The sequence below is a fragment of the Mirounga angustirostris genome, unplaced genomic scaffold (assembly GCF_029215605.1).
Source record: "Mirounga angustirostris isolate CCGP_5_RB_7025 unplaced genomic scaffold, mMirAng1.0.hap1 SCAF_11, whole genome shotgun sequence".
Classification (NCBI taxonomy): Eukaryota; Metazoa; Chordata; class Mammalia; order Carnivora; family Phocidae; genus Mirounga; species Mirounga angustirostris.
The window spans coordinates 19687322-19715032 of NW_026991719.1; the positions used below are offsets into that span (position 1 = coordinate 19687322).

Here is a 27711-nt window from a genome sequence, read left to right on the forward strand (position 1 = left end):
AAACAGAAATTGGTAACAAACTTGGATTGTTGGTATTAAAATGGAGGCAAATGTAAACTAACCTTCACCGTCCCCCTCTGGCACTTCCTTTTGCTTCCCTCTTCCCATCTGTAAGGAGGTACAATGCTACAAGGCTATTGTTCAGAATTTGCTGTAAAGTTAAACACATGTTCCTACAAGTTAACATTTTCTACCACATCAGCAGTAACAACAAGCAATTACACTCCCATTAAAAGCAAGACTGCCAACAGCTGAAAGCTGGAAATGTCACTCAGATCTACTATGAGATCCTACATTTGGTTTTCAGAAACATAACACTAATATTTGATTCTTCCTAGCAAAAGAGGGCATAAAGATTTACTCTTTGGACAACATACCACACTGCTTTTTCACAGTACAAAATAGAATAGAGAGCAGGACCCCGACTTTGTAAGTTATAAAAACTCTTCGTGTGTGTGCAATTTGTTAAAAGCTATTTTTTAAGATTTTATTTATTTATTTGACAGAGAGAGAGAGCGAGTGAGCACAAGGAGGGGGAGGGGCAGAGGGAGAAGCAGGCTCTCTGTCCTGGGACCATGACCTGAGCCAAAAACAGATGCTTAACCGACTGAGCCACCCAGGCACCCCTGCTAAAAGGTTTTAATAAGAAAAAAGGTCCATGGTCAAATGAGTTTCATGAAAGCTGATTAAATAAAGTTTAAACAGGTGTTCTTATGGGCCTACTTTTCAAAGTGTCTTTTGTAACCTAATATGCATTAAAAACTACCAGAGGAGAGGTAATTGATGTAGTGTTTCCCAATCGGACTTGTTGATAAAATGTTTTTAAAAGAGTATCTCATTGGGCTCCTGGGTGGCTCAGTCAGTTAAGCGGCTGCCTTCGGCTCAGGCCATGATCTCAGGGTCCCAAGATTGAGCCCCACATCGGGCTCCTTGCTCTGCGGAGTCTGCTTCTCCTTCTCCCTCTGCTGCTCCCCCTACTTGTGCTCTCTCTCTCAAATAAATAAATAAAATCTTTAACAAAATAAGAGTATCTCATTAGCACTAGCATCCGAGGAATTCACCCAGGAAAGAGAGCAGAACACTTGGAATGACTCAGCCCTTTCCCACCCAGCTCACATTTTGAAACTTTTCTTACCAGCGACCTCTCAATCATCCCACTGTTGGCCTTTACCCAGTGCTCGTCTTTGTCAACTCCCATGACACCACTGATCATTCCCCCCACGGAAATGGCTTTGAGAGGCATAGTTAGCCACCATTTAAAAAATCCAACCCGCCTGTTACAGGCCTGGTCAGCCGCCAGCAATTTCAGCCACCCCAGCTGAGGTGCAAGATGTTCCAGTCCCACACATGCTCCCAGCTGCACACAGCTGCCTAAGTGACCACAGCCAGCGCCACGTGGAAAAGAACCTTCCGGGAGGGCCCACCATCCCTCGGAATCAAATATGCCTTTAGGGGGCACCTGGGTGGCTCAGTCCATTAAGCATCCAACTCTTGATTTCAGCTCAGGTCATGATGTCAGGGTCATGGGATCAAGACCTGCATTGGGCTCCATGCCCAGCTTAAGAGTCTCTCTCTCCCCCTCTGCCTCCCCGCCCCCGCCCGCGCTCTTGTGCATGCTCTCTCTCTCTCTCTCTCAAAAAAACAAACAAACCAACCATGTCTTTAGAAAGATAAAAGTTCTTTCTCTGCACAAACTTACAAAAAGAAAAATAAAATGCTGGACTCCCTGGGGTGACAGTGTGGGGAAGACTCCAGTTCTTCAGCAGTCAAGCTCCTGGCCCTATTCAAAGAGATGAGAGAAAGCAGATCATATCACAGAAAACGCAGGGAGCAAAGGGAACATGCGGAGTGTTCAGATTCCGCAAGAAGTGGATCCACAGCATCACATGGGTACACACAACACAGTGCAAAGCATACTAAGCATGAAGTCTTCCAAAAAACCAGTGTTAAAGACACCATCCTCAGAGACTGCCCACTGAAGAAATACCTAAGCAAAAGCAAAGAACATGGTAATAAGTAAATTTGGGGTATCTCAGCATGGACAATTCAGTACAAAACTATGTCCAGCCCATACTAGGAAATTCCATGCTAAACACATAACAGTGCTGGGTCTACTTAAAAACACGCTATTTTTTTAAGATTTTATTTATTTGAGAGAGAGAGAGTGAGAGCGAGAGAGATAGAGCATGAGAGGGGGGAGGGTCAGAGGGAGAAGCAGACTCCCTGCTGAGCAGGGAGGCCAATGCGGGATTCGATCCAGGGACTCCAGGATCATGACCTGAACCGAAGGCAGTCACTCAACCGAGCCACCCAGGTGCCCAAAACTCACTATTCTTTAAAGAGGGACAAAACACTAAATATCTAGAGCCTCCTGTATGCCCTTTGTAGTTTGCTTCATCTTATCTTCTTAAAGTCCTGTATTAAAAATGAAAATCTTTTTATTTTCATGTGCCTATTGGCCATCTGGATGGCTTCTTTGGAAAAATGTCTGCTCGTGTCTTCCACCCATTTTTTAACTGGATTATTTGTTTTTTGGGTGTTGAGTTGTGTAAGTTCTTCATATATTTTGGATACTAACCCTTTACCAGATATGTCATTTGCAAATATCTTCTCCCATTCCGTAAGCTGTCTTTTAGTTTCGTTGACTGTTTCCTTCGCTGTGCAGCTTTTTATCTTGAAGTCCCAATAGTTTTTGCTTTTGTTTCCCTTGCCTCAGGAGACATGTTTAATAAGAAGTTGTTATGGCCGAGGGTCAAAGAGGTTGCTGCCTGTGTTCTCTTCTAGAATTCTGATGGAGTCCTGTCTCACACTTAGGTCTCATCCATTTTGAGTCTATTTTTGTGTATGGTGTAAGAAAGTGGTCCAGTTTCATTCTTCTGCATGTGGCTGTCTGGTTTTCCCAACACCATTTGTTGAAGAGACTGTCTTTTTCCCACTGGATATCCTTCCCTCTTTGTCAAAGATTAATTGACCATAGAGTTGTGGGTTCATTTCTGGGTTTTCTATTCTGTTCCACTGATCTGTCTATTTTTGTGCCAGTACCATACTGTTTTGATGACTACAGCTTTGTAATATAACTTAAAGTCTGGAATTGTGATGCCTCCAGCTTTGCTTTTCTTTTTCAAGATTGCTTTGGCTATTTGGGGTCTTTTCTGGTTCCATACAAATTTTAGAATTGTTTATTCTAGCTCTGAGAATTGTTCTTATCATATGAAAACCCATATTGGCAGGTAACAGATTTTGAGTTAAGATTCTGATATATAAAATTACTTGAACTAGTAATTTAAAAAGATAATAAGCAATTTTTTAAAGTTCAATCTCAGCAGAATTCAAAGAAAGGCCATTAACGAATGTCATTTTTCACCTATCAAAATGACAAAGATTTAGTTTAAAAAGGATAAAATTTGGCAAATTTTAGGGAAATTGATGAGTAAATGAAGGTGTCCAACTGTTCTGGAAGGTTATGTGAAACGGATATTCAAAGCCTTCAACATGTGCATACTATTTGGAACCAGACATCACCTCTCTACAATTTTCCTAAGGAAGGCATTTCAAGGTTACGTATTTCAGCTATTTCGAATATTTAGTGTAACGCTGCTTAGAATAGCAAGAAAAGTTCTAGAAAGACCTTCAGTGAATAGAGCAATAAATGCTCAAATGTATAATCTATACAACAGCATACAGGAGGTCTCTTAACTGCCCTGCACTGACCACATTCGCACAACTCCCAGGGTCACCGAGTCACAGGTGAATATGCAAAATGCTGTACCGAAGAGCCCAGAGCAGCTCAGGACGGTAGCACAGGCAGCGCAGGGAAACAAAAAGCAGAGCGAGCAAGCTACGGCAGTGCAGCACGGACTGTTCTCCGAGAGACAACAGCACGCCTCCTGGGGACCTGGGTCTGTTCCCCTGACTATGCCAGAAGTGCCTGCTCATATTCACCATGACTCCAGGAAATATTATAATAATGTGAACATTTTTTAAAGATTTATTTATTTATTTGAGAGAGAGAGAGTGCAAGCAGGGGCCGAGGCAGAGGGACAGAGAGAATCTCAAGCAGACTCCCCGCTGAGCGCAGAGCCTGACATGGGGCTCGATCTCACAACCCTGAGATCACGACCCGGACTGAAAAGAAGAGCTGAGATGTTCAACCAATTGAGCCACCCAGGCGCCCCAATAGGAAATTTGTTTCTTAAAAGAAAGCTCTCCAGCTAATTCTGTGGCAGAACCAAGTTTGCGATCACTGATCTAGAACCAAGACTAAGGATCGCTTCCTTCCCAGGAGCACCTGCTCTGGGATGATTCTTCTTCTGTACAGCCTGGGTTTTGTCTCTTGCGGACTCAACCACCCTCCCGTCCCATCAAGGAAGACACTGTCTCAGCAAGACTCATGGGAATACCTCCCTTTGGGTTCCTAGGTGACCCTGTGATACCGGACACAGCCTCCCTTGCTAGATTCCCAAGAAGCAGTACAGTGTTCTGGTAAGGGTGCCCACCACCTGGCTCTGAGTGCTAGCACCACCACTTACCAGCTGTGGGACCGTGAGCAAGTTACTTAACCTCTCTGTGCTTCCGTATCCTGAGTGGACTAACCTGAGGGGGTTTCGGAACCTACCTCTAGTGTACATGTCAAGTGCTTAGGACTGTGTTCAGTAAGCATCCGCAGCTGCTATGATCACTGTTCCTATTTTTGGATCAGCTATATCCTGGCCAGCCCCTAGCTGAGTGTGCTGAAGAGCTGTCCGGCGAACAAAAGAATGAACACTTGGCTCCTGTGTGTCCTCATCGGGATCATCTCTGAACACCTCCTCTTAGTATGGCTTTAGATCTAAAGCTTCCCACAAATCCTTCCAAATGCCTTACCTTTTGTTGGATCCCTTCACCCTGACTTTTCATCTTCCCTCTGCTAACAACAAAAGCTGGGAAGCAGGAGCAGCTGGGTGGCTCAGTTGGTTAAGCGTCTGCCATCGGCTCAGGTCATGATCCCGGGGTCTTAGGATCAAGCCCCGCATCGGGCTCTCTGCTCAGTGGGAAGCCCGCTTCTCCCTCTGCCACTCCCCCTGCTTGGGCTCTTTCTCTGTCTCTCTCTGTGTGTCAAATAAATAAATAAAATCTTAAAAAAAAAAAAAAAAAGCTGGGAAGCAGAGAGAGGCAAAACACAGAGGAATCATGTCGGGTTGATGGGCTTAGCACAGGGGAACTGCCGCCAAGGTGAGGTTTAAGGAGCGCCCTCCAAACACCTTGGCAGGAAAGCGCACATCCGGACAGTTTGGGAGAAGTGTAAGAAAAGAACTGTTTCCAACTGTGGACCAAGGCCTTCTGCCCCCATTTCTCGACCACACAGGAGGCAACACGGTAGGGTCACAATTTAAATTGTCTTGAGAGTATTTATTGTTTAATAACTCCTCCTCCCTCTGCCCCACCCAGCTACCCTCTCAGTCTGCTTTTCTGATCATCCTAAAGGCTGAACACATTCTTCTCTCTGGAGGACAAGAATAAACACTAAAGCCAGGGCACGTGATCAGGCCTCCCTCAGGTTCTATGTCAGTGTGGAGAGTTGCTCTTCAACAGCATGGTTTTCCTAGGGCTCCTAGTCCTTTCTCAAGTTCACCGGTACGCTCATGGAACTGAAATGCCGCTTCCCATCTAAATACAACATGGACTCTGAAACACAGAAGAGAGAACCGTGAAGAAACCCGTGGAACCTTACAAAATCATCATACGAACACAAGACTACTTGGGAACACAAGGACAGCAAGGAGCGTGCAAAACGCACTGGGCGTGCCCTGTGGGGCCAGGGCCGTGCAAGGCTCCTGGGGGAGTGGGCCTTGACTCTCGCCCCTCTCCTAGGGCCAGGCCAGTCTGACCACCAGTGGCTGCTTGCAGTTGGCCCCAACCCCTCCGACAACAGGCAAGTCGGGCAGGGCAGTGACAGGCGCCTGCAGGCCAGAGGCATCTGGGCCTGCAGGGCTACTGCCCCTCAAAAGCACAATCTTCTAAAGACCCGCTCTTGTACTAATAGGCATCGGCACACTTCCTACAACAATCGAAAAGAAGAAAAGTAGCTTTGAAAGTTCTTCCATTCATTAGGGACAAGCAGACATTGCTGCTCACCTCCATACGTTCTGGGGAAAACCAAGGGCACTTCTTTTTCCGACATGAACGTGAAATGAAAGACATTGGTGGTCATATGCTCTTTACTCTCAAGAGAGGCCACTTCACTGTGTACTCGGACTTGAATGTAATTGTCCTGAGTAAAGCAAACCTAGGAGATTTAGACATGACAGTTAGTCAAGGGCACTAGCAAGCGGGGGAGGCAGTCTTAAGAGAAACAGTGGCTTTAGAAAAAAACAACTTCTCTTCTAGGCCCAAATGATAAAAAATTGTCTTTCATCTCTCATCGCACACCTACCTGCGAAGAAAGAAACAGCAACGATCCAACATCTACGGGTTTCTGAAACATGATATCATCCACTGCGACTACAAACGGTCGGGAGCCACTAACAGACAAAAGGCAGAACTGGGGTCAAGCACAAAATGCAGATGATCTCTATTTCTCCCCTAACAATCAGCTGAAGCAAAATTTAAATGATCAAAGAATAAGCCTAGGGAAGGGGGAAATAATCCTACCAGTGAGAAATGGTAAGTGATGCCCCTGAGACCAGATCACCCCTCTACCTTTTCCCTCCTGCCGATCATCACCCCTTCTCAGGTCATTAACGTACTGAAAAAGGCGGAGCCAGCCTTTGAAAAGTAACATCAAAGGCAGCTGGTATCACGGAAATATTTATTTAATAACAGAGCATATGCCCCAACACATACAGACTGGTCCAAAGTGCTTCAATTCAATGGGATAGTACACACTGCTTCTCAGAAGTTAAAACCACCTTCAATCCAACTCACCCAAAGTTACAAGCAGTAGCCCATCCAAGTTCATATGCTTTCCTCATCAGGAAACCACCAAAGATCCGATTGAAAATGTTGCGCTCCTATTGGACATACAATAAGATTAACAGACACAAGCTCATGGCCACCCTCAAAGCCAGAAGGAAGGAATGCACAGTGCTGCAGAACGGAGGTCAGTTTCACGGTGTGTCAGATTTTACATGAGAACCACGAATGCAAGTCATCCTATTTAAAAGATTTTTCATTAACTGACAATACCTGTGGGTGGCAAACTTCCAAGCTCTTCAGTTTTGAATCCTCCATCCACACTGCATTGGGGGGCAAAACTCGACTTTGAAAACTTACAGTCCTGTACAAACGGAGATTGAGTAAACCTTGTCAATGCCATGGTTTTGCTGCCGACAAGTAAAATATTTGCAAACAACTCCCAGTATGCTGAGGCAGGCGTAACTGTGGAGAGGGCCGAGGTGTAAATGCTTTTGCAACCTGCAATCTCACCATGCTAACTTACTTCGGATCCAGCGTGTGAAGAAACATCTCATGGATAGTATTCCTTTCCTCAGCACTGGGAGCCATTTTCAGTAATGACTTGGCACTGAAGGCAACCCTTCTCCCCTTGTTCACTGGAACACAGGACAATAAGGAGCTACAGTTAGTGGGGGGGGGGGTCACCGAACAGCACTGGGGTTCCTGACCTGGGCTGCCTTGGACCCTACAAAGGCAGCATTTCTAGATTTTGAAAAGCCCACGGGAAATTCCACATATATCCCAGAGAAGGCTGCTGAGGCTTCATAATGTGACTGGCGATTCTCTGCCTCCAGATGAAAATTATACTGGCTCAGTGTGGGAACACTTTAAGACCACACGTAAAGACCATCCTGACCTACAGCCCTGACCAGCTGTTATTTTACTGATCCATTTCCCATTTTATTAAAAAATGAGAAAGCAAATTATTTTACTTAATGAATATTGTCTAACTGATAAAACTGTTCAAACTCTGGACTCCAATGGAAAAAAAATAAGGTATTTTTAATTTCCGTAAATTCTTGGCATGAGTAAGACACGTGACTGGCATGAGGAGTCCATCCATACTCTTCCACAACCTCCTCTGCAGTACAGGTAATGGGCTTTTTAAACTGTATCTTTACATTATAAACAAATTAATATACATTCTCCTTGTCTAAAGAGCTCTTCTTCCTCTGGGCTTTCAGGGATGAGTGGATTTACAAACGCCGGCCTAAAGAGAAGAAAAGAAAAGATTACAGCTTAAGAGGTGTCATTCCCCAGTAAATATGGAAGGTGAACAATTACCCACTCATTTCAAAAGTCTTTGCTGCTGGTCTTGGGTAATGCTGCCTGACTGCTTCCCATAATAACCCTGGAACAACTGGGGAGCTTTCCAATTATGGACCAGTCCGTACACTAGAAAGTTCACATTTATAAAAAGGATACTGCCTCTCACCAAAAAATTTCACCTGATGGCGGTAACGAGGAAACAGTGAAAATAGGCCGTAGAACATTCTACAGGACACCTGGCCTGGACTCTTCAAAAAATGTCAACATCTTAAAAGACAGAAAATGGCAGGGGGACTCTTTTTAAAACACATGCTAACTACATGCAGTACATGATCCTTGATCAGATCCTGACTCAGGGGAAAGGGCTATAAAAGACATCCTAGGGACAAGTGGCAAAGTTTGAATATGGATCGTATCTTAGATAGTATCACTTAAATTTCTTGGCTACAATAAAGGCATCGAGTTTGTGTAGTGGAATGACCTTATTATCAGGAGGTACATGCTGAACCATCTATGGGTGAAGTAGTCTCAAAACTTATTTCAAATGATTCAGGGAAAGAGCGTCCACGTGTGTACTTATAGAGAGAGGGCCAGAGAATAAGGCTGGAGGCAAAATGGTAATCGGTGAATGTAGGTGAAGCCTTTATGAGTGCTCGCTGCATTATTCTACCTCTCCATAGGTGGCAAAGTTTTCAAAATGGAAACGATAGAAACAAACATACTGAAATGGCAGCTCAGAAAATTCAAAAGCATCAGCTGCGAGAGAACCTTTAAATCCCGCCCTTTCCAGAGCTGGCAAGGAACCCCAGGCCAGCCAGCAGCAGCAGGTCAGCTGGGCTGGCAGCAGGAGTGAAGAGTGGGTGGCTGCATTCTACGCTCACATGAGTCACCAAAGGATGGTTTGATCCTAACTCGCTCTTCCGCATCAGCTCCCCATGAAGCAGGAGAGACTTCTCATTGCAGACTCCTCCTTCAAGTTTCTAAGCCAAATTAGACTCCCCACAGGCCCCTAGACTGTCCTGTACCAACAGCAATCCTGTTCCATTCCCTCCCACCCAGCACCACCTCAACAGTTTGACAGGATTTCTCCGTTTCGTTGCCTTGGGCGTGACTGCTGGTTAGGAACCAAAAACACAAGAGGAAAAAAGTAGAAAGCCAAAGCAGTCAAAATCTGTAAAGTTCAATCTGACTTGGAATTGAGGGTATAAACTCATGAGGTTGGGTGTGTGTTTGTTGCTTTTTAACAGACATCCTAGCTCTGTCCACTGAAAAGGCTTAGAGACAGTGACAAACGAGTAACAACGTACAGTTCTGGTGCCCGGATTCTGGTCTCTAAACACCAGTGCTCGCTAAGGGGAACCCCAGGGCTCTGTGGAGAAATGGCTGATTCCAGGCCTGAGGCGGGAAATCTATAAGATGAGCCCAAGATATCCCACTGTACCAGAGAACAGGAAGACTAGCAGGGAAATATCAAAAGAGCTTTCACAGGAGCAAGCTTAAAGGGGCTCCCACCGCCCAAAGATGGTACACTCTGAGCACCAGGAAGAACAAGGGCTGCAATTTACTGAAATACATACCATTAAAATCCATGAATTCACAATGACACTTTTAAAAAAGCCAAAAAGTAGACAAACCATGTCATCACTAGCTAGTCAAGCAACTCATTATTAGGAAAATGTGTAAATAAAGGGCAAGAATGAAACAATCCTCACTTTCCTTTACAAACCATTTGCCCTAGCTAATAAAGGAAAGCTCTTCTTTCTAGAACTCCAGGTAGTAAATATAGAAGACAAGACAGGATTTAAGAATCGTTTACATCCCTTAATGATTAAAGCAATGATTAGCGATGGCGTTCAAAGCACTGGAGAAAGACTGATAGGGAGCTAGCTATTCACAGGGTGACAAAGTATACTCGGGGTACACCCTGCACCCTACTAGAGCCTGCAGATTATTGCTGATCATAAGAGGATCAAGTGAACCCTATAATGAAAAGACCAGTTTAGTCACTACTGAACCACCACGCACCAATCTTGGCATCGCTATGAGTGGGACAATCTGTACCTCCTGATATGATACAACATGAGATACATTACAATTTGAGATACACAGATCTCATCACCTACAAGATGCTCTCATCAAGTAAGCTGAACCTGAATCTAACCAAGGCTTTAGATCTAACTTCAGTTTAGAGAAAATACTAGGGATAGAGAAACAAGTAAAAAAAATACCATGAGGAAGCCATGAGACAAATCCAGAAAGTTGGACACCGTACAGAGGACTCCATCTGGCCTTTCAACAAATTGATCTAAAACACTAAGGGGGCAGCAGGACACACAACTATTTTGGATTAAAAAGCCTTAAGAGATCATACAATTTTGTGAATACACTAAAAGTCATTGAATTACACACTTTCAATAGGTGAATTGTATGGTATGTGAATTATATCTCAATAAAGCTATTAATAAAACAACAGGCTTAAGGGACATAAAAATCAAATGTAGTATGTAAATTTTGTTTGGATCCTGACTCGAACAGATCATTAAAATGATATCTGGGAAAAACTGAATATAAATTGACCATGAGAATATATTACAAACTTACTCTTATTTTTGTTAGGGACGCTAATGGTAATGTATTTATTTAGGAAGATATCCTCATCTTTAAAGAGATGTCTACACAAAAGTATTCAGAGATGAAAGGTCATTATGTCTGGGATTTGCTTTAAAATATAACAAAGAAAATAATATAGTATGAAGAAACAGATGAAGCAAATATGGCAATAAAAAATGTTAAAAATTCTAAGTCTGATGGGTATATGGAAATTCTTTATAGTCTTCTCTCTAGTTTTGCTTTAAAATATAACAAAGAAAATAATATAGTATGAAGAAACAGACGAAGCAAATATGGCAATAAAAATGTTAAAAATTCTAAGTCTGATGGGTATATGGAAATTCTTTATAGTCTCTCTAGTTTTAGGTCTCTTTGAAATTTTCAAAATAAACAATTAGGAAAAAAGAGCAGTTACCCTTTATTTTCAGAATCACGAGCCACCATTACAAATGTTGCATCCAAAACAGGACAAAATCCATTGCCATGTAACTAAAGAACAATGGAAAGAAAATACAGATGTAAGAAATGCATTTACTGGGAAGACCTACTACAATTCTAACAGCTAGCATGCATGCTTTGAGAAAGGCTGCAATTAGAAAAAGAAAAGTGCATTCATTAACCACCATCTGCAGAACTAAGCTCTGGGTGAACGGCAGCGTGACCAAGGAACCTGTGGTGTGGGAGAGGAGAGAGACTTCCTAAAATTCAAACAGCATCCAGGTGAGAAGGGCTGGGATGGCCACGACCGACGGGCTTTGGAACCGCGCATGACTGAGACTCAAGGGCAAGGGTCACAGAGGGACCCTCTGCATCAGCATCATTGAACTGTCCAGCAGCACGCAGCACCCCAGTGGTCTTCACGCCTGCCGGTCCTCATGACAGCACACAGAGCCAGCTGAATGGCCCACTGGTCTCACAGACATTAGTGTTTTCAGTGTACCAACGACGAGGCGAGGATCATGATAATCCTGTGGGTTGAGGGACATATTTACAATTGCACAAGGCTTTGAGGTTTTAAGGTACTTCTTATCCTCTAGGAGTCTGTACTTCCAGGGAAGTTATACCGTGAAGTCCCGTCATCAGCTGGGGGTACACTAGGCTCGCTCGTCCACAGACCTCACCCCTCATCCTCCTCCCTGCTGCCCGTTCAGGCCCCTATCACCCTCCCCCTCAACCTTCTTCCCGCATCTGCTCTAAGCCTGCAGGCACTACACATAAAGCCTTCCACAACACAGCCCAGATTCCCCTCTGGTCGTTCACCGAACAGCCCCCTCACACCTGCACCTTTTGCCCTAGCTGACAACTTGGAGGTCCTGGAAGTGCACTCGTCCTGTCCAGGCCCATGCCTGATGCCTTCCTCACAGCCGCCCTCCACAGGACACTCCTCCCCACCCCTGCCCCGTCCCTCCTCCCCAGACAGAGGCCATCATTCCCTCCTTGGTTTGCCATGAGAATGGGAACGAAATCCTCCCCTAAAAGTGGCTCTCAATATAACAGAGATGGATAGCACCCCTATTGGGAGCATTTGGGTATGTGTCGAAGAGGTTTTGGTTGCCACATGACTTGAGGGACGTCGCTAGGGGGGCAGAGGTAACCTAGACACCTCACAACGCAGGGGACTATCCTGCATCACTAAGAATCTTCCTACATGCAATGCTGACAGTGTCCCTGTGGAGAAATGCTGCACGATGCTTAAATACTACAGACCTCCTTTGACTTACCATGAGATTACACACCAACACACCCATCACAAACTGAAAATATCATTAAGTTGAAATGTGTTTAATACACGGAACCTGGAGAACATCACAGCTTAGCCTAGCCTACCGTACACGTGCTCAAGAACACTGACATTAGCCTACAGTTGGGCAAAACCATCCAACACAAAGCCTATCTTATAACAAAGCACTGAGTACCTCAGGTAATTGATTGAATACAGTTCTTTAAGAATGGCTGAATGTGGACAGGCGGGTTGCAAGCTATGAGTCAGCTACCCTCACAATCATGTGGCTGCCTGGGGGGCCACGGCCGCTGGTATGCTGCGTATCATTCGCCCGGGAAGAGATCAAAATTTAAACTTCAAGGTACAGTTTCTACTGAACGCTCTTTCACAGCATCGTGAAGCTGAAAATCAGAAGTCAAACCACCCTAAGTTGGGGACTGTGTGTATATCACAGTCATGTATATACGTGACTGACTCCCTATTGAGGACAAAGACCGTTTTTGCTCACATTTGCATCCCTAGCACTTAGCACAAAGACCGGCAGATAGCAGGTAATTGCTGGTGGATGAATTAAGGCAGAAAATGACTGAGCACTACTAGAATGTAAGCTCTAAGAGAATGAAACTTTGTGTAGCTCACTGCTGTATGCCTAGCACAGAACAGACACTCAAGGAACAAGGGCTAAGTGAATGAGAAATGAATGGACGTCCAGAAGTGGGCTAAGCGACTCATACCCAGATGCTGTTGTTAAGACATGCATAGCCTGGTAGAAGACAAAAAGATGTGTTCATATGCCACTTGGTGGAGAAGAGATTCGCAGGTGCCAGGAGAAAGGATCAGAGCAAGGGTACTGAGGAATGAGTCATGGGGAAGGAACAGGGGCTGTGAGCTAGAAGGACGAGGGAAGCATCCGAGCATGAGGGGATCCAGAAGCGCAGGTGGAATGTGGATATGTGCAGCCAGAGCATAAGCATTTCAGGCAAAGAAAAAAGCATAAGCAATGATACTCATCCAACTCACTGTTTAAATTATGGTTTATTATAATGAACACCTAATAGTGTCAAGCATGCAAAAATGAACAACTCTCTACTCCTGGAATGTTCAGAATGTCCAGCAGCAAGCTCTAGGAAATGGTAAGTTGGCAGGAATACAGTTGGAAAGGTAGGTGGGAGCTAGTTTATGGAGCACCCTGGATCCCAACTAGTCAAAAGAGTTTAGGCTTTAATGCACAGACAATGGTCACAGAAGGTTTTTGAGAAGGAAAGCAATGTGATTTAAGGTCGGCTCTGGAATGTCTAACTAGTAAAAATCTGTACAGTTAACAGAGAGACAACAGACTAGAGGCAGGCAGACTCGCTAACTAGGCCCCTGTGTTTCATTCAAGGCCTTACTGGTTCTTGTATGACAAGAAAGGACTCTGGTGAGTTGTTATGGGTGATGAATTTGCAAGACTTGGCAAAAGGCTGTGTAGGCAAAGGGGAAAATGGAGGAGGATCAGGATTGGAAAAGAAGCTAATGTACTCAGTTTGTAACACACTGGATTTGAGGTAGCAAGAGCACACGTAAGGGGAGAGATGTAACAGGAGCTCAAAAGATAGATCTGAACGTCAATCCCAGAAAAGATTTGGGACCACGTCCATAGTAATGATAATAAATTAACATTGCCAACATGTGATTAGTGGTCATTGTGTGACAGGCAATTGTACCAAGTAATTAAAATGGTTGGGTTGTTTTTTCATTCATCCTTACCAAATATAACATGGTACTCCTCAGTGAACCCCCAGAGAAAAGCAGTCAGTCACTCCCGGCTCCCCGGTCTCCGGCTGCACTCCGTGCTCACCCAGCCTGTGACCGCGCGTTTCTATCTCTGGCACCCAACCCCAGGTGGAGTCTCCAAACCCAGCAGATCCCTGCGGTGCACTCCCGCGCAGCTCCTCCCGGGGGAGGAAGGGGAGCCTCGTGGGATGGAGCCCCGTGTCGGGCTCTGTGCTCAGCGTGGAATCTGCTTGAGATTCTCTCTCCCTCTCCCTCTGCCCCCACCCCACTCTCTCTCTCAAAAATAAATAAATAGGGGGGCAGAACAAGATGACAGAGGAGTAGGAGACCTGGATTTCGTCTCCTCTCAGGAATTCAGCTGGATAGGGATCAAACCATTCTGAACACCTACAAACTCAACAGGAGATCGAAGAAAAGAGCAACAACTCTCTGAACAGAAAAGCGACCACTTTCTGGAAGGTAGGACGTGCGGAGAAGTGAATCCGAGGGGTTTTTCGGGAGGATAGACGGCGGGGGAGGGGCCTCCGTCAGCCGCTTCTGGCAAATGATAGAGCCGCGGAGCACAAAATCGGAACTTTTAGAAGTCAGCTCCGCTGAGGGACGTCACTCTGGTGGCTAAGCGGGGGGTGGAACCCTCCGGGACAGTGTGGTCTCAGGACCCTCGGGGTCACAGAAAGACCGGGGGTGCCTGAGTGTGGCAGAGCTCCCAGGTGATGGAGCAGGGAAGCCGGCTGCAGAGGCGGAGCCCAGGCGCGGGCTCTCAGCTCGGGGTTGACATAAACCGGGATCCGCGGCCCAGTCAGGCCCCTGCTCCTCCAGCAGGGACCCAACAAGCGGCAGATCCGGGGAGACTCACCTTCCTCCCCCAGGAGGAGCCACGCGGGAGTGCACCGCAGGGATCTGCTGGGTTTGGAGACTCCACCCGGGGTCGGGTGCCAGAGAGAGAAACGCGGGGTCACAGGCCGGGTGAGCACGGAGTGCGGCCAGAGACCGGGGAGACGGGAGTGACTGACTGCTTTTCTCTGGGGGTTCACTGAGGAGTGGGGCCCCGAGTTCTTGGCTCCTCCGAGGCAGAGATTGGGAGGCCGCCATTTTCACTCTCGTCCTCCAAAGCTGTACAGAAAGCTCGCACGGAACAAAAGCCCCGGAGAGCAAACCCGAGCAGATTACTTAGCCGGGAGGGGGCAAGGGCGGGGCAATTCTGCCTCCCGCAAAGACATTTGGAAACCATGGCAACAGGCCCCTCCCCAGAAGATCAGCGAGAACAGCCAGCCAAGACCAAGTTTGCCGATCAATGAGAACGGCAGAACTCCAGCGCTAGGGGAATACTGCACATAGAAATCATGGCTTTTTTACCATGATTCTTTAGTCTTTCAAAGTTAAGTTTTTTTTTTAACTGTCTTTTTTTTTTTTTGAATTTTTTTCCCTTTTTCAACCAACATCTTATCAATCCCTTTTCTAAAAAAATATTTTTATTTTTCATTTTTAGAGTCATATTCTATCCCTTCATAGTAGTTACCCGTATTTTTGGCATATATATATAAGTTGTTCTCTCTTTAAAATTTTGAGATAGTCCCTTCTAACAGATCAAAATATACCCTAAATCTCTAGTATATGGTTTTTTTCTACTCCCCTGCCTGATCACATTCTCTCCCTTTTTTTTTTCTTTTTTCTTTTTTTAAATCCTCTTCTTTCTTTTTTCAAACAATTTCTTATCAATTCCTTTTATAAAATTTTTTATAATTTCCATCTTTACAATCATATTCCATCCCTTCATCATATCAACCCTTATTTTTGTACATATATAAGTTTTTCTTTCTTTAAAATTTTGGGAGGCACTTTCTTCTAACAGACCAAAATACACCCCAAATCTAGTGTGTGGCACTGATCTATATACCAGCCTGAACATATTTGATCACATTCTGTTTTTTTTGTTGTTGTTGTTTTGTTTTGGTCTGTTTTTGTTTGTTTTTATCTTTATCTTTCTCTTTTTCTTTTTTTTCTTTTTCTTTTTTCTCTCTTTCCCTTTCTTTTCCCACTGTTTCAGGTCTTTTCTGATTTGTTTAGAGTGTATTTTCTGGGGACATTGTTACTCTGCTAGCATTTTGTTCTCTCATTAATCTATTCTCCTCTGCACAAAATGACAAAGACGGAAAAAATCACCTCAACAAAAAGAACAAGAGGTAGGACCGACTGCCAGGGACCTACTCAATACGGACATTAGTATGATGTCAGATCTAGAGTTCAGAATCATCACTTTAAAGATACTAGCTGGGCTTGAGAAAAGCATGGAAGTTATTAGAGAAACCCTTTCTGGAGAAGTAAAAGAACTAAAATCTAACCAAGTTGAAATCAAAAAGGCTATTAATGAGGTGCAATCAAATATGGGGGCACTAACTGCTAGGATAAATGAGGCAGATGAGAGAATCAGTGATATAGAAGACCAAATGATGGAAAATAAAGAAGCTGAGAAAAAGAGAGATAAACAACTACTGGATCACGAGGGCAGAATTCAAGAGATAAGCGATACCATAAGATGAAACACTAGAATAATTGGGATCCAAAAAGAAGAAAAAAGAGAGAGGGGGCAGAAGGTATAATGGAGCAAATTATAGCAGAGAACTTCCCTAATTTGGGAGAAGGAAACAAGCATCAAAATCCAGGAAGCACAGAGAACCCCTCTCAAAATCAATAAAAATAGGTCAACACCCCGACATCTAATAGTAAAACTTATGAGTCTCATAAACAAAAAGAAAATCCTGAAAGCAGCTCAGGAGAAGAGATATGTAACCTACAATGGTAGAAACATTAGATTGGCAACAGACCTATCCACAGAGAACTGGCAGGCCAGAAAGGACTGGCAGGATATATTCAGAGCACTAAATGAGAAAAATATGCAGCCAAGAATACTATATCCAGCTAGGCTGTCATTGAAAATTGAAGGAGAGATAAAAAGCTTCCAGGACAAACAAAAACTAAAGGAATTTGCAAACACAAAACCAGCCCTACAGGAAATCTTGAAAGGGGTCCTCTAAGCAAAGAGAGAGCCTAAAAGCAACATAGACCAGAAAGGACACAGACAATATACAGTAACAGTCACCTTACAGGCAATACAATGGCACTAAATTCCTATCTTTCAATAGTTACCCTGAAGGTAAATGGGCTAAATGCCCCAATCAAAAGACAAAGGCTATCAGATTGGATTAAAAAACAAGACCCATCAATATGCTGTCTGCAAGAGACTCATTTTAGAACCAAAGACACCCCCAGATTGAAAGTGAGGGGGTGGAAAACCATTTACCATGCTAATGGACACCAAAAGAAAGCTGGGGTGGCAATCCTTCTATCAGACAAATTAGATTTTAAACCAAAGACTGTAATAAGAGATGAGGAAGGACACTATATCCTACTTAAAGGGTCTATCCAATAAGAAGATCTAACAATTGTAAATATCTATGCCCCTAACATGGGAGCAGCCAATTATATAAGGCAATTAATAACAAAAGCAAAGAAACGCATTGACAACAATACAATAATAGTGGGGGACTTTAACACCCCCCTCACTGAAATGGACAGATCGTCTAAGCAAAAGATCAACAAGGAAATAAAGACTTTAAATGACACACTGGACCAAATGGACTTCACAGACATATTCAGAACATTCCATCCCAAAGCAACAGAATACACATTCTTCTCTAGTGCCCATGGAACATTCTCGAGAACAGATCACATCCTAGGTCATAAATCAGGTCTCAACCGGTACCAAAAGATTGGGATCATTCCCTGCCTATTTTCAGACCACAGTGCTTTGAAACTAGAACTCAATCACAAGAGGAAAGTCGGAAAGAACTCAAATACATGGAGGCTAAAGAGCATCCTACTGAAGAATGAATGGGTCAACCAGGAAATTAAAGAAGAATTAAAAAAATACATGGAGGGCGCCTGGGTGGCTCAGTTGGTTAAGCGACTGCCTTCGGCTCAGGTCATGATCCTGGAGTCCCGGGATCAAGTCCCGCATCGGGCTCCCTGCTCGGCAGGGAGTCTGCTTCTCCCTCTGACCCTCCTCCCTCTCATGCTCTCTGTCTCTCATTCTCTCTGTCTCAAATAAATAAATAAAAATCTTTTAAAAAAAAATACATGGAAACCAATGAAAATGAAAACACAACTGTTCAAAATCTTTGGGATGCAGCAAAGGCAGTCCTAAGAGGAAAGTCTATAGCAATACAAGCCTTTCTCAAGAAACAAGAAAGGTCTCAAGTACACAACCTAACCCTACACCTAAAGGAGCTGGAGAAAGAACAGCAAATAAAGCCTAAACCCAGCAGGAGAAGAGAAATCATAAAGATCAGAGCAGAAATCAATGAAATAGAAACTAAAAGAACAGTAGAACAGATCAACGAAACTAGCAGCTGGTTCTTTGAAAGAATTAACAAGATTGATAAACCCCTGGCCAGACTTATCAAAAAGAAAAGAGAAAGGACCCAAATCAACAAAATCATGAATGAAAGAGGAGAGATCACAACCAACACCAAAGAAATACAAACAATTATAAGAACATATTATGAGCAACTCTATGCCAGCAAATTCGATAACCTGGAAGAAATGGATGCATTCCTAGAGATGTATCAACTACCAAAACTGAACCACGAAGAAACAGAAAACCTGAACAGACCTATAACCACGAAGGAAATTGAAGCAGTCATCAAAAATCTCCCAAAAAACAAAAGCCCAGGACCAGATGGCTTCCCAGGGGAATTCTACCAAACATTTCAAGAAGAATTAATACCTATTCTTCTGAAACTGTTCCAAAAAATAGAAATGGAAGGAAAACTTCCAAACTCATTTTATGAGGCCAGCATTACCTTGATCCCAAAACCAGACAAAGACCCCATCAAAAAGGAGAATTACAGACCAATATCCTTGATGAACATGGATGCAAAAATTCTCACCAAAATACTAGCCAATAGGATCCAACAGTACATTAAAAGGATTATTCACCACGACCAAGTGGGATTTATCCCTGGGCTGCAAGGTTGGTTCAACATCCGCAAATCAATCAACGTGATACAATACATTAACAAAAGAAAGAACAAGAATCATATGATCCTCTCAATAGATGCAGAAAAAGCATTTGACAAAGTACAGCATCCTTTCTTGATCAAAACTCTTCAGAGTATAGGCATAGAGGGTACATACCTCAATATCATAAAAGCCATGTATGAAAAACCTACAGCGAATATCATTCTCAATGGGGAAAAACTGAGAGCTTTCCCCCTAAGGTCAGGAACGCGGCAGGGATGTCCACTATCACCACTGCTATTCAACATAGTATTGGAAGTCCTAGCCACAGCAATCAGACAACAAAAAGAAATCAAAGGCATCCAAATTGGCAAAGAAGAAGTCAAACTCTCACTCTTTGCAGATGATAGGATACTTTATGTGGAAAACCCAAAAGACTCCACCCCAAAACTGCTAGAACTCATACAGGAATTCAGTAAAGTGGCAGGATATAAAATCAATGCACAGAAGTCAGTGGCATTCCTATACACCAACAACAAGACAGAAGAAAGAGCAATTAAGGAGTCGATCCCATTTACAATTGCACCCAAAACCATAAGATACCTAGGAATAAATCTAACCAAAGAGACAAAGGATCTGTACTCAGAAAACTATAAAATACCCATGAAAGAAATTGAGGAAGACACAAAGAAATAGAAAAACATGCCATGCTCATGGATTGGAAGAACAAATATTGTGAAGATGTCAATGCTACCTAGAGCAATCTACACATTCAATGCAATTCCCATCAAAATACCATCCACTTTTTTCAAAGAAATGGAACAAATAATCCTAAAATTTGTATGGAACCAGAAAAGACCCCGCATAGCCAGAGGAATGTTGAGAAAGAAAAGCAAAGCCGGCGGCATCACAATTCTGGACTTCAAGCTCTATTACAAAGCTGTCATCATCAAGACAGTATGGTACTGGCACAAAAACAGACACATAGATCAATGGAACAGAATAGAGAGCCCAGAAATGGACCCTCAACTCTATGGTCAACTCATCTTTGACAAAGCAGGAAAGAATGTCCAATGGAACAAAGACAGTCTCTTCAACAAATGGTGTTGGGAAAATTGGACAGCCATATGCAGAAGAATGAAACTGGACCATTTCCTTACACCACACACAAAAATAGACTCCAAATGGTTGAAAGACCTCAATGTGAGACAGGAGTCCATCCAAATCCTAAAGGAGAACACAGGCAGCAACCTCTTCAACCTCAGCCGCAGCAACTTCTTCCTAGAAACATCGCCAAAGGCAAGGGAAGCAAGGGCAAAAATGAACTATTGGGACTTCATCAAGATAAAAAGCTTTTGCAAAGCAAAGGAAACAGTCAACAAAAACCAAAAGACAACCGACAGAATGGGAGAAGATATTTGCAAATGACATATCAGATAAAGGGCTAGTATCCAAAATCTATAAAGAACTCATCAAACTCAACACCCAAAGAACAAAGAATCCAATCAAGAAATGGACAGAAGACATGGACAGACATTTTTCCAAAGAAGACATCCAAATGGCCAACAGACACATGAAAAAGTGCTCAATATCGCTCGGCATCAGGGAAATCCAAATCAAAACCTCAGTGAGATACCACCTCACACCAGTCAGAATGGCTAAAATTAACAAGTCAGGAAACGACAGATGTTGGCGGGGATGCGGAGAAAGGGGAACCCTCCTACACTGTTGGTGGGAATGCAAGCTGGTGCAGCCACTCTGGAAAACAGTATGGAGGTTCCTCAAAAAGTTGAAAATAGAGCTACCCTATGATCCAACAATTGCACTACTGGGTATTTACCCCAAAGATACAAAAGTAGGGATCCGAAAGGGTACGTGCACCCCGATGTTTATAGCAGCAATGTCCACAATAGCCAAACTGTGGAAAGAGCCAAGATGTCCATCGACAGATGAATGGATAAAGAAGATGTGGTATATATATACAATGGAATATGATGCAGCCATCAAAAGGAATGAGATCTTGCCATTTGCAACGACGTGGATGGAACTGGAGGGTATTATGTTGAGTGAAAGAAGTCAAACAGAGAAAGACATGTATCATATGACCTCACTGATATGAGGAATTCTTAATTGCAGGAAACAAACTGAGGGTTGCTGGAATGGAGGGTGGGGTGCGAGGGAGGGGGTGACTGGGTAATAGACACTGGGGAGGGTATGTGCTCTGGTAAGCGCTGTGAATTGTGCAAGACTGTTGAATATCAGATCTGTACCTCTGAAACAAATAATGCAATATATGTTAAGAAGAAGGTAGCAGGAGGGGAAGAATGAAGGGGGGGAAATCGGAGGGGGAGACGAACCATGAGAGACGATGGACTCTGAAAAACAAACTGAGGGTTTTAGAGGGGTGGGGCATGGGGGGATGGGTTAGCCCAGTGATGGGTATTGAGGAGGGCACATATTGCATGGAGCACTGGGTGTTATGCACAAACAATGAATCATGGAACACTTCATCTAAAACTAATGATGTGGGGCGCCTGGGTGGCTCAGTTGGTTAAGCGACTGCCTTCGGCTCAGGTCATTATCCTGGAGTCCCTGGATCGAGTCCCGCATTGGGCTCCCTGCTCGGCAGGGAGTCTGCTTCTCCCTCTGACCCTCCCCCCTCTCATGTGCTTGCTCTCTCTCATTCTCTCTCTCTCAAATAAATAAATAAAATCTTAAAAAAAAAAATAAAAAAAATAAAACTAATGATGTAATGTATGGGGATTAACATAAGAATAAAAAAATTTAAAAAAATAAAATTAAATAAATAAATAGATGTTAAAAAAATTAAAAAAAAAACCAATGTGCACAAATCATATAGCAGCATCCCCTACAACCTTACTGTGTTTTGTTCTAAAAACAGTGTTACTGTCAGTTACAGCAACATGGGAGTTAAAGAATTCAACTGCTTGTATATAGCATCAAATAAAAAACTACCTAACCATTCTGACAAAAAACTTTAATTACTGCAGAGCAAGCTGCAGCCTTTTTCCAAAAGGTGAAATGCTTCATCATTCCAGAAAAGAAAAAATGTTTCTGAATAATGGGCCTACTGAATACCCTGGCGTAAGTGAAGCCATTCTTTTTCTCCCTTTTTTATTATTTATTTATTTTTTGAGTAAAGTTAACACACAGTGTTACATTAGCTTCAGGTGTACAACACAGGGATTCAACAAGTTTATCCATTATGCTACACTCACCATTCGTACTCTGAATTATCTGATTTCTGTGCTATTATCCTCTTTGAGGAAACTTTTCCTGTCAAATTTCTTGATTTCTTTATAATACCTACTCTGAGTTCCGCTCATTAGAGAGGCTGTTCCTAACTGCTGTATTGGTCTAAGTGACTGTTACGGGTTGAACAGTGAACAGTGTCCAGCAAAAAGATATGAAGCCCTACTCCTCAGTACCTGTGAACATGTCTTTACTTGGAAATAGGACGAGGTCATACTGGAGTAGGGTGGGGCCTCACTCCAATATTACTGATGTTCTTATAAGAAGAGAAGAGGGGCGCCTGGCTGGCTCAGTCAGTAGAGCATGTGACTCTCGATCTCGGGATCGTGAGTTCGAGCCCCACGCTGGGCATAGAGATTACTTAATAAGAAAAAAAAAAGAAGAAGAGAAGAGACACAGAGACGCAAGAGGAAAAGAGCATGTGGCAATGGAGGCAGAGATTGAAGTGTTAGAGCTGCTAGCCAAGGAATGCCAAGGACTGCCAGCAAACCACCAGAAGCTAGGAAGAAGCAAGGAAGGATTCTCCCCCTACAAATTTTAGAGGGGTCATGGTCCTGCTGAGGCCTTGATTTTGGGCTTCTAGCTGCCAAACTGTGAGACAAGTTGTTTTAAGCCACCTACTTTGTGGTACTTCGTTACAGCAACCCCAGGAAACTAAGAGTGACCAGTACCATTCATGCCTAATGTAACTCAGACTGTTGTGAAATTCTCTGGGGCAAAACCAGAAACAAACACCTTAATATGTAGCTATATATGATTTGAAAGTAATAAACACTGAACATAAATACCAAATAATGTGTCAGTCTTTATACAGGAGGAAGACGTTAATAAGCTACCGTTTACGGGGTGCCTGGGTGGCTCAGTCAGCTGAGTGTCCCACTCTTGATTTTGGCTCAGGTCATGATCTCAGGGTCCTGAGACTGAATCCCTGGTTAGGCTCCCGGCTCAGCAGGGAGTCTGCTTGAGATTCTCTCTCTCCCTCTGCCCCTCCCCCCACTCGCTTTCTCTATCTCATTCTCTCTAAAAATAAATAAATAAATCTAAAAAAAATAACCCACCATCTGCATGGAATGAACTTTTTTTTTTAAAGATTTTATTTATTTGACAGAGAGAGACACAGCGAGAGAGGGAACACAAGCAGGGGGAGTGGGAGAGGGAGAAGCAGGCTTCCCATGGAGCAGGGAGCCCAATGCGGTGCTCGATCCCAGGACCCTGGGATCACAACCTGAGCCAAAGGCAGACGCTTAACAACTGAGCCACCCAGGTGCCCCATGAAATGAACTTTCAATTCATTTTCTAGAAGTGGTGAGCTATATACCTGTCTATTGATAGATAGGTAAATACGCTGTTCTTCCACTAGGCCTAGCTGGCTGTATTGGAACAAGCAGGCAAACTTTAGATGAATACACACCTGAAACATTTGCATCTTCACTTCCATGGATGTCTTCCCAACCCAGCTAACATGGCCACTGAACTTAATGTCCTGTTCTGGGCTTAAGCTCATCTTCTGCATATCTGCAAAACAGAAAATCAATCTGAGTTCACACCATACCCCAAATTTTCTCTATTACAACTGGAAAATTTCACTTGAAATTCTGGCAAATTCCACCACATTTCCTCTCTTCTTTTTTTTAGTCTTCGAAACTAAAAACAACTTTTTTGACATAGAAAAGAAATTTGTTTATCTTTTTGAAAGCTGCAGACAATGCGAAGAATATAAAAAATAAAACTGGAATCATGTAAAACCCTTCCACTCAAAGATTATTATAATAAATATGTATCTTGCTATATAGCATTCTAGATATTTTCATATATATATATATACATAAAAATTCCCCCATAAAAGGAAAATATTTCCTCTAATTTCAATAATCTCTTATAATTACTGAGAATTCTAATGACATACAGAAAATAATATCGCTTACCAATCTTGTCCACCAGGGCTGTAACTATTGACAAAGGAGACATCTTAGCTTCATGAATTCTGGTGTGCATGTAGCAGATAAGAACTGTAAGGGAAGAGAACCAAATAAAGGAAAAGCAAAATTATTTCTCGTCATTTACAACTGACTCTCTGAAATTATCTCGTTTTGAAGACCCAACCCCCTATATCCCACTAGTGGTCTTATCTGAGGACCAAAGACTTTTCATACATTGAAGAGATTTGGGGATTCTCTAATCTGACTGCCCACTCAATTTTAGATTTGGTGAAGAAACCGAAGCCCAAAGCCCAAGCCCACCAGGTGGCCTGTCACCGCTGCACAGAGATGCAGTGCCTCAATTACAGAAAGACCCCAGCACATGAGTCTGACAGCATCAGACATCTTCAGAAAAGAGAAACAAATCACAAGGACTCAGCTATTTTCCCTCTCTTTCCTAATCATAGAGCAATTATTTCACTTAAGTTATTCCTCCTTCCCCACAACACCCTTGACTCCTACACTACCTTGCGGCTATCTGTGTACCTTCCATATTTTAATAAGTTTAGCATGGCTCTGTGCACCTTACAAATAACAACTGACTTTTTTTTTAAAGATTTTATTTATTTATTTATTTGAGATAGAGAGAATGAGAGAGAGAGAGCACATGAGAGGGGGGAGGGTCAGAGGGAGAAGCAGACTCGCTGCCGAGCAGGGAACCCGATGCGGGACTCAATCCTGGGACTCCAGGATCATGACCTGAGCTGAAGGCAGTCGCTTAACCAACTGAGCCACCCAGGCGCCCATAACAACTGATTTAAAGTTGTATTATACTCCTGTGTTTGGTGGCCTCACTGCTTCCCCATGATTCATTCAAACTTGTATCATCAGCCCTCAGGACCAGGGTCTGCACCCAATAAATATTAGTTAAGTGACAATAAATCCTTTCCATCCATGGACCTGCTAAAGGATGCCCTGGGGGAATGAGAGGCTGAAGGCAAGAAAGTCCATTTAAAAGCCTCTGTGGTACCCATAAAATAAATCGTACGTGGCTGACCTATGGCAGTATCAATGGAAATGAAAAGATCCTAGAGTTAAGAAGAAGGTGCACTTGACAATAGTGTAATAACCCCAGTGAAGGGATGAAGATGGTACACCATTCACTGAAAAAGAGAATATGAGAAGAGCAGAATGGGCTATTTTCAACATGTTAAATTTGAGAAGCCTATGGCGTATCCAAATGGAGATGTCCAGGAGGACAAATTGGTCTGGAACTCAGAAAAGCATACTGAGAACAAGTGAAGCATTGGGAGTAATTGAGATTACTTATAGTAAGTGGACAAATAAGCAAAAAAGGGCAGAAAACAAAACCCTAGGAATAACTAACATTCAAAAGATCACCAGAGAAAGAGGAGCCCACAAAGGAGACTGGGAAGGAACAGCCAGAGAGGTGGGAGGAAATGTCCCCAAAGCCCAAGGATGAGTTTGACAATATTAGGAGCCACAAATGGGTCAGGGAAACCTTGAAGAGCACTCATCAGATCATGAAATAAGGGGGCCAATGGAGAGCTTGGCAAGAGCACTTCAGTGGCACAGAGGAGCAGAAGTCAGAACACGTGAGACTGAGGCGCCTGGGTGGCTCAGATGGTTAAGCGTCTGCCTTCGGCTCTCTCTCTCTCTCTGTGACTCTCATGAATAAATAAATAAAACATTAAAAAAAAAAAAGAACACGTGAGACTGGGAAGGAAACAGGGAGTCAAGATAGGAAATAAAAGCAAATTACTTTTTCCAACTCCTTCCAGAAAGTTAGCTCTGAAGTGAGGGACAAAGTTCAACAGTGTTGTAAGGGAAAGGGATTTTACCTACTCTTCCTTATAAGATGGAAGAGCCTTGAACATGTTTATAAGTTAAAGGAAATGTGAAGTTGAAAAAAGGCTTGAGATATGAGAGAGAGAGCATAGGTGATAAGGCAAGTTGCTGGAAGAACTGGAAAGAACAGAATCCAAGTGAACAGGTGAAAGGAATTCAACAGGAGAATATAGGTATTTAGGGACACCTAAGTAAACTGAAGTCAACAGTGTGTGTGCGTGGTTTGTTTTTTTTTTTAAAGGTCAGTGAGAATGTTTACCCAAGTTCATTTATTTTTTAAAAATTTTATTTATTGGGCGCCTGGGTGGCTCAGTCGTTAAGCGTCTGCCTTCGGCTCAGGTCATGGTCCCAGGGTCCTGGGATCGAGCCCCGCATCGGGCTCCCTGCTCAGCGGGAAGCCTGCTTCTCCCTCTCCCACTCCCCCTGCTTGTGTTCCTTCTCTCACTCTGTCAAATAAATAAATAAATAAATAATCTTTAAAAAAAAAATTTATTTATTTATTTCAGAGAGAGAGAGAGAACAGCGAGAAAGAGAGCATGAGCCGGGGGAGGGGGGGCAGAGGGAGAGGAAGAAGCAGGCTCCCCGCTGAGCAGGGAGCCCTACGCGGGCTCGATCACAGGACCCTGGGATCATGACCTGAGCCGAAGGCAGATGCTCAACTGACTGAGCCACCCAGGCTCCCCTAACCAAGTTTATTTAATCTGAAGAAACAAGCAGCTGGGTGTTAAGCCTAACAATGGACTTATGTCTATATTGTAGAAGTCATTAGAGCCTTTCTTTAAACCCTTTCCCAACAGCTCAGTCCAAAAGTCATTAGTAAGAGCAAGCAAGGTAGCCCAGAGTATGATGTTGGAGCCCAAATGGGGTCAGGAGGACATAAAGAGAGGAGGCAACAAGAGCAATGGCCCAGCATGTTGCAGGCTGAGCACAATGAGGACGGTGACCCTGCAAAAGGGAACCTAGTATGAATCCCAGTGAGATGACGGGAGCATCCATGAGGGGTCCATGAGGGGACAGGGGTGGCAGAGATATGAAATTAGCTTCATGCCAGGGAAACTGATAAGTAAATGGATTTAGGATAATGGAGCCAGCTGGAAAAGGAATTACAAACATGAAAAGGGAAGAAATGAATGAACCTGTGGTGCTGAACCAGAATTGGAACTGTCAGCGTAAACCCATCATTTTCATAGATGGATAAACAGAAAGACAGACATGGAAGTAAATGTATGTGCATGTGCACAGATGCCCCACCTCGTCCACTGAAAGGACACGGGAGCAGTGACACCCCATCAGCAGGGACCACTCCCAACACAGATATCT

General features: G+C 43.4%; 1 protein-coding gene across 5 annotated transcripts in view; it reads right to left on the reverse strand.

The window, feature by feature from the left end:
• Positions 1-5347: 5347 nt before the first annotated feature.
• Positions 5348-27711, reverse strand: part of ACOT9 (acyl-CoA thioesterase 9) — a 39418-nt gene continuing 17054 nt past the window's right edge. For 4 of the 5 annotated variants that reach the window (XM_064573870.1, XM_064573868.1, XM_064573871.1 and 1 more), the window contains exons 7-16: positions 24529-24612; positions 24015-24118; positions 11228-11301; positions 8076-8143; positions 7418-7529; positions 7165-7255; positions 6904-6989; positions 6413-6500; positions 6115-6265; positions 5355-5664 (exon numbers count right to left, since the gene is read on the reverse strand). In XM_064573870.1, coding sequence (XP_064429940.1) covers positions 5591-5664; positions 6115-6265; positions 6413-6500; positions 6904-6989; positions 7165-7255; positions 7418-7529; positions 8076-8143; positions 11228-11301; positions 24015-24118; positions 24529-24612 — 932 coding nt within the window. In that variant the 3' untranslated portion in view covers positions 5355-5590. Of the gene's footprint in view, positions 5665-6114; positions 6266-6412; positions 6501-6903; positions 6990-7164; positions 7256-7417; positions 7530-8075; positions 8144-11227; positions 11302-24014; positions 24119-24528; positions 24613-27711 lie in introns of all 5 variants that reach the window. The other variant, XM_064573872.1, reaches the window with a different exon arrangement.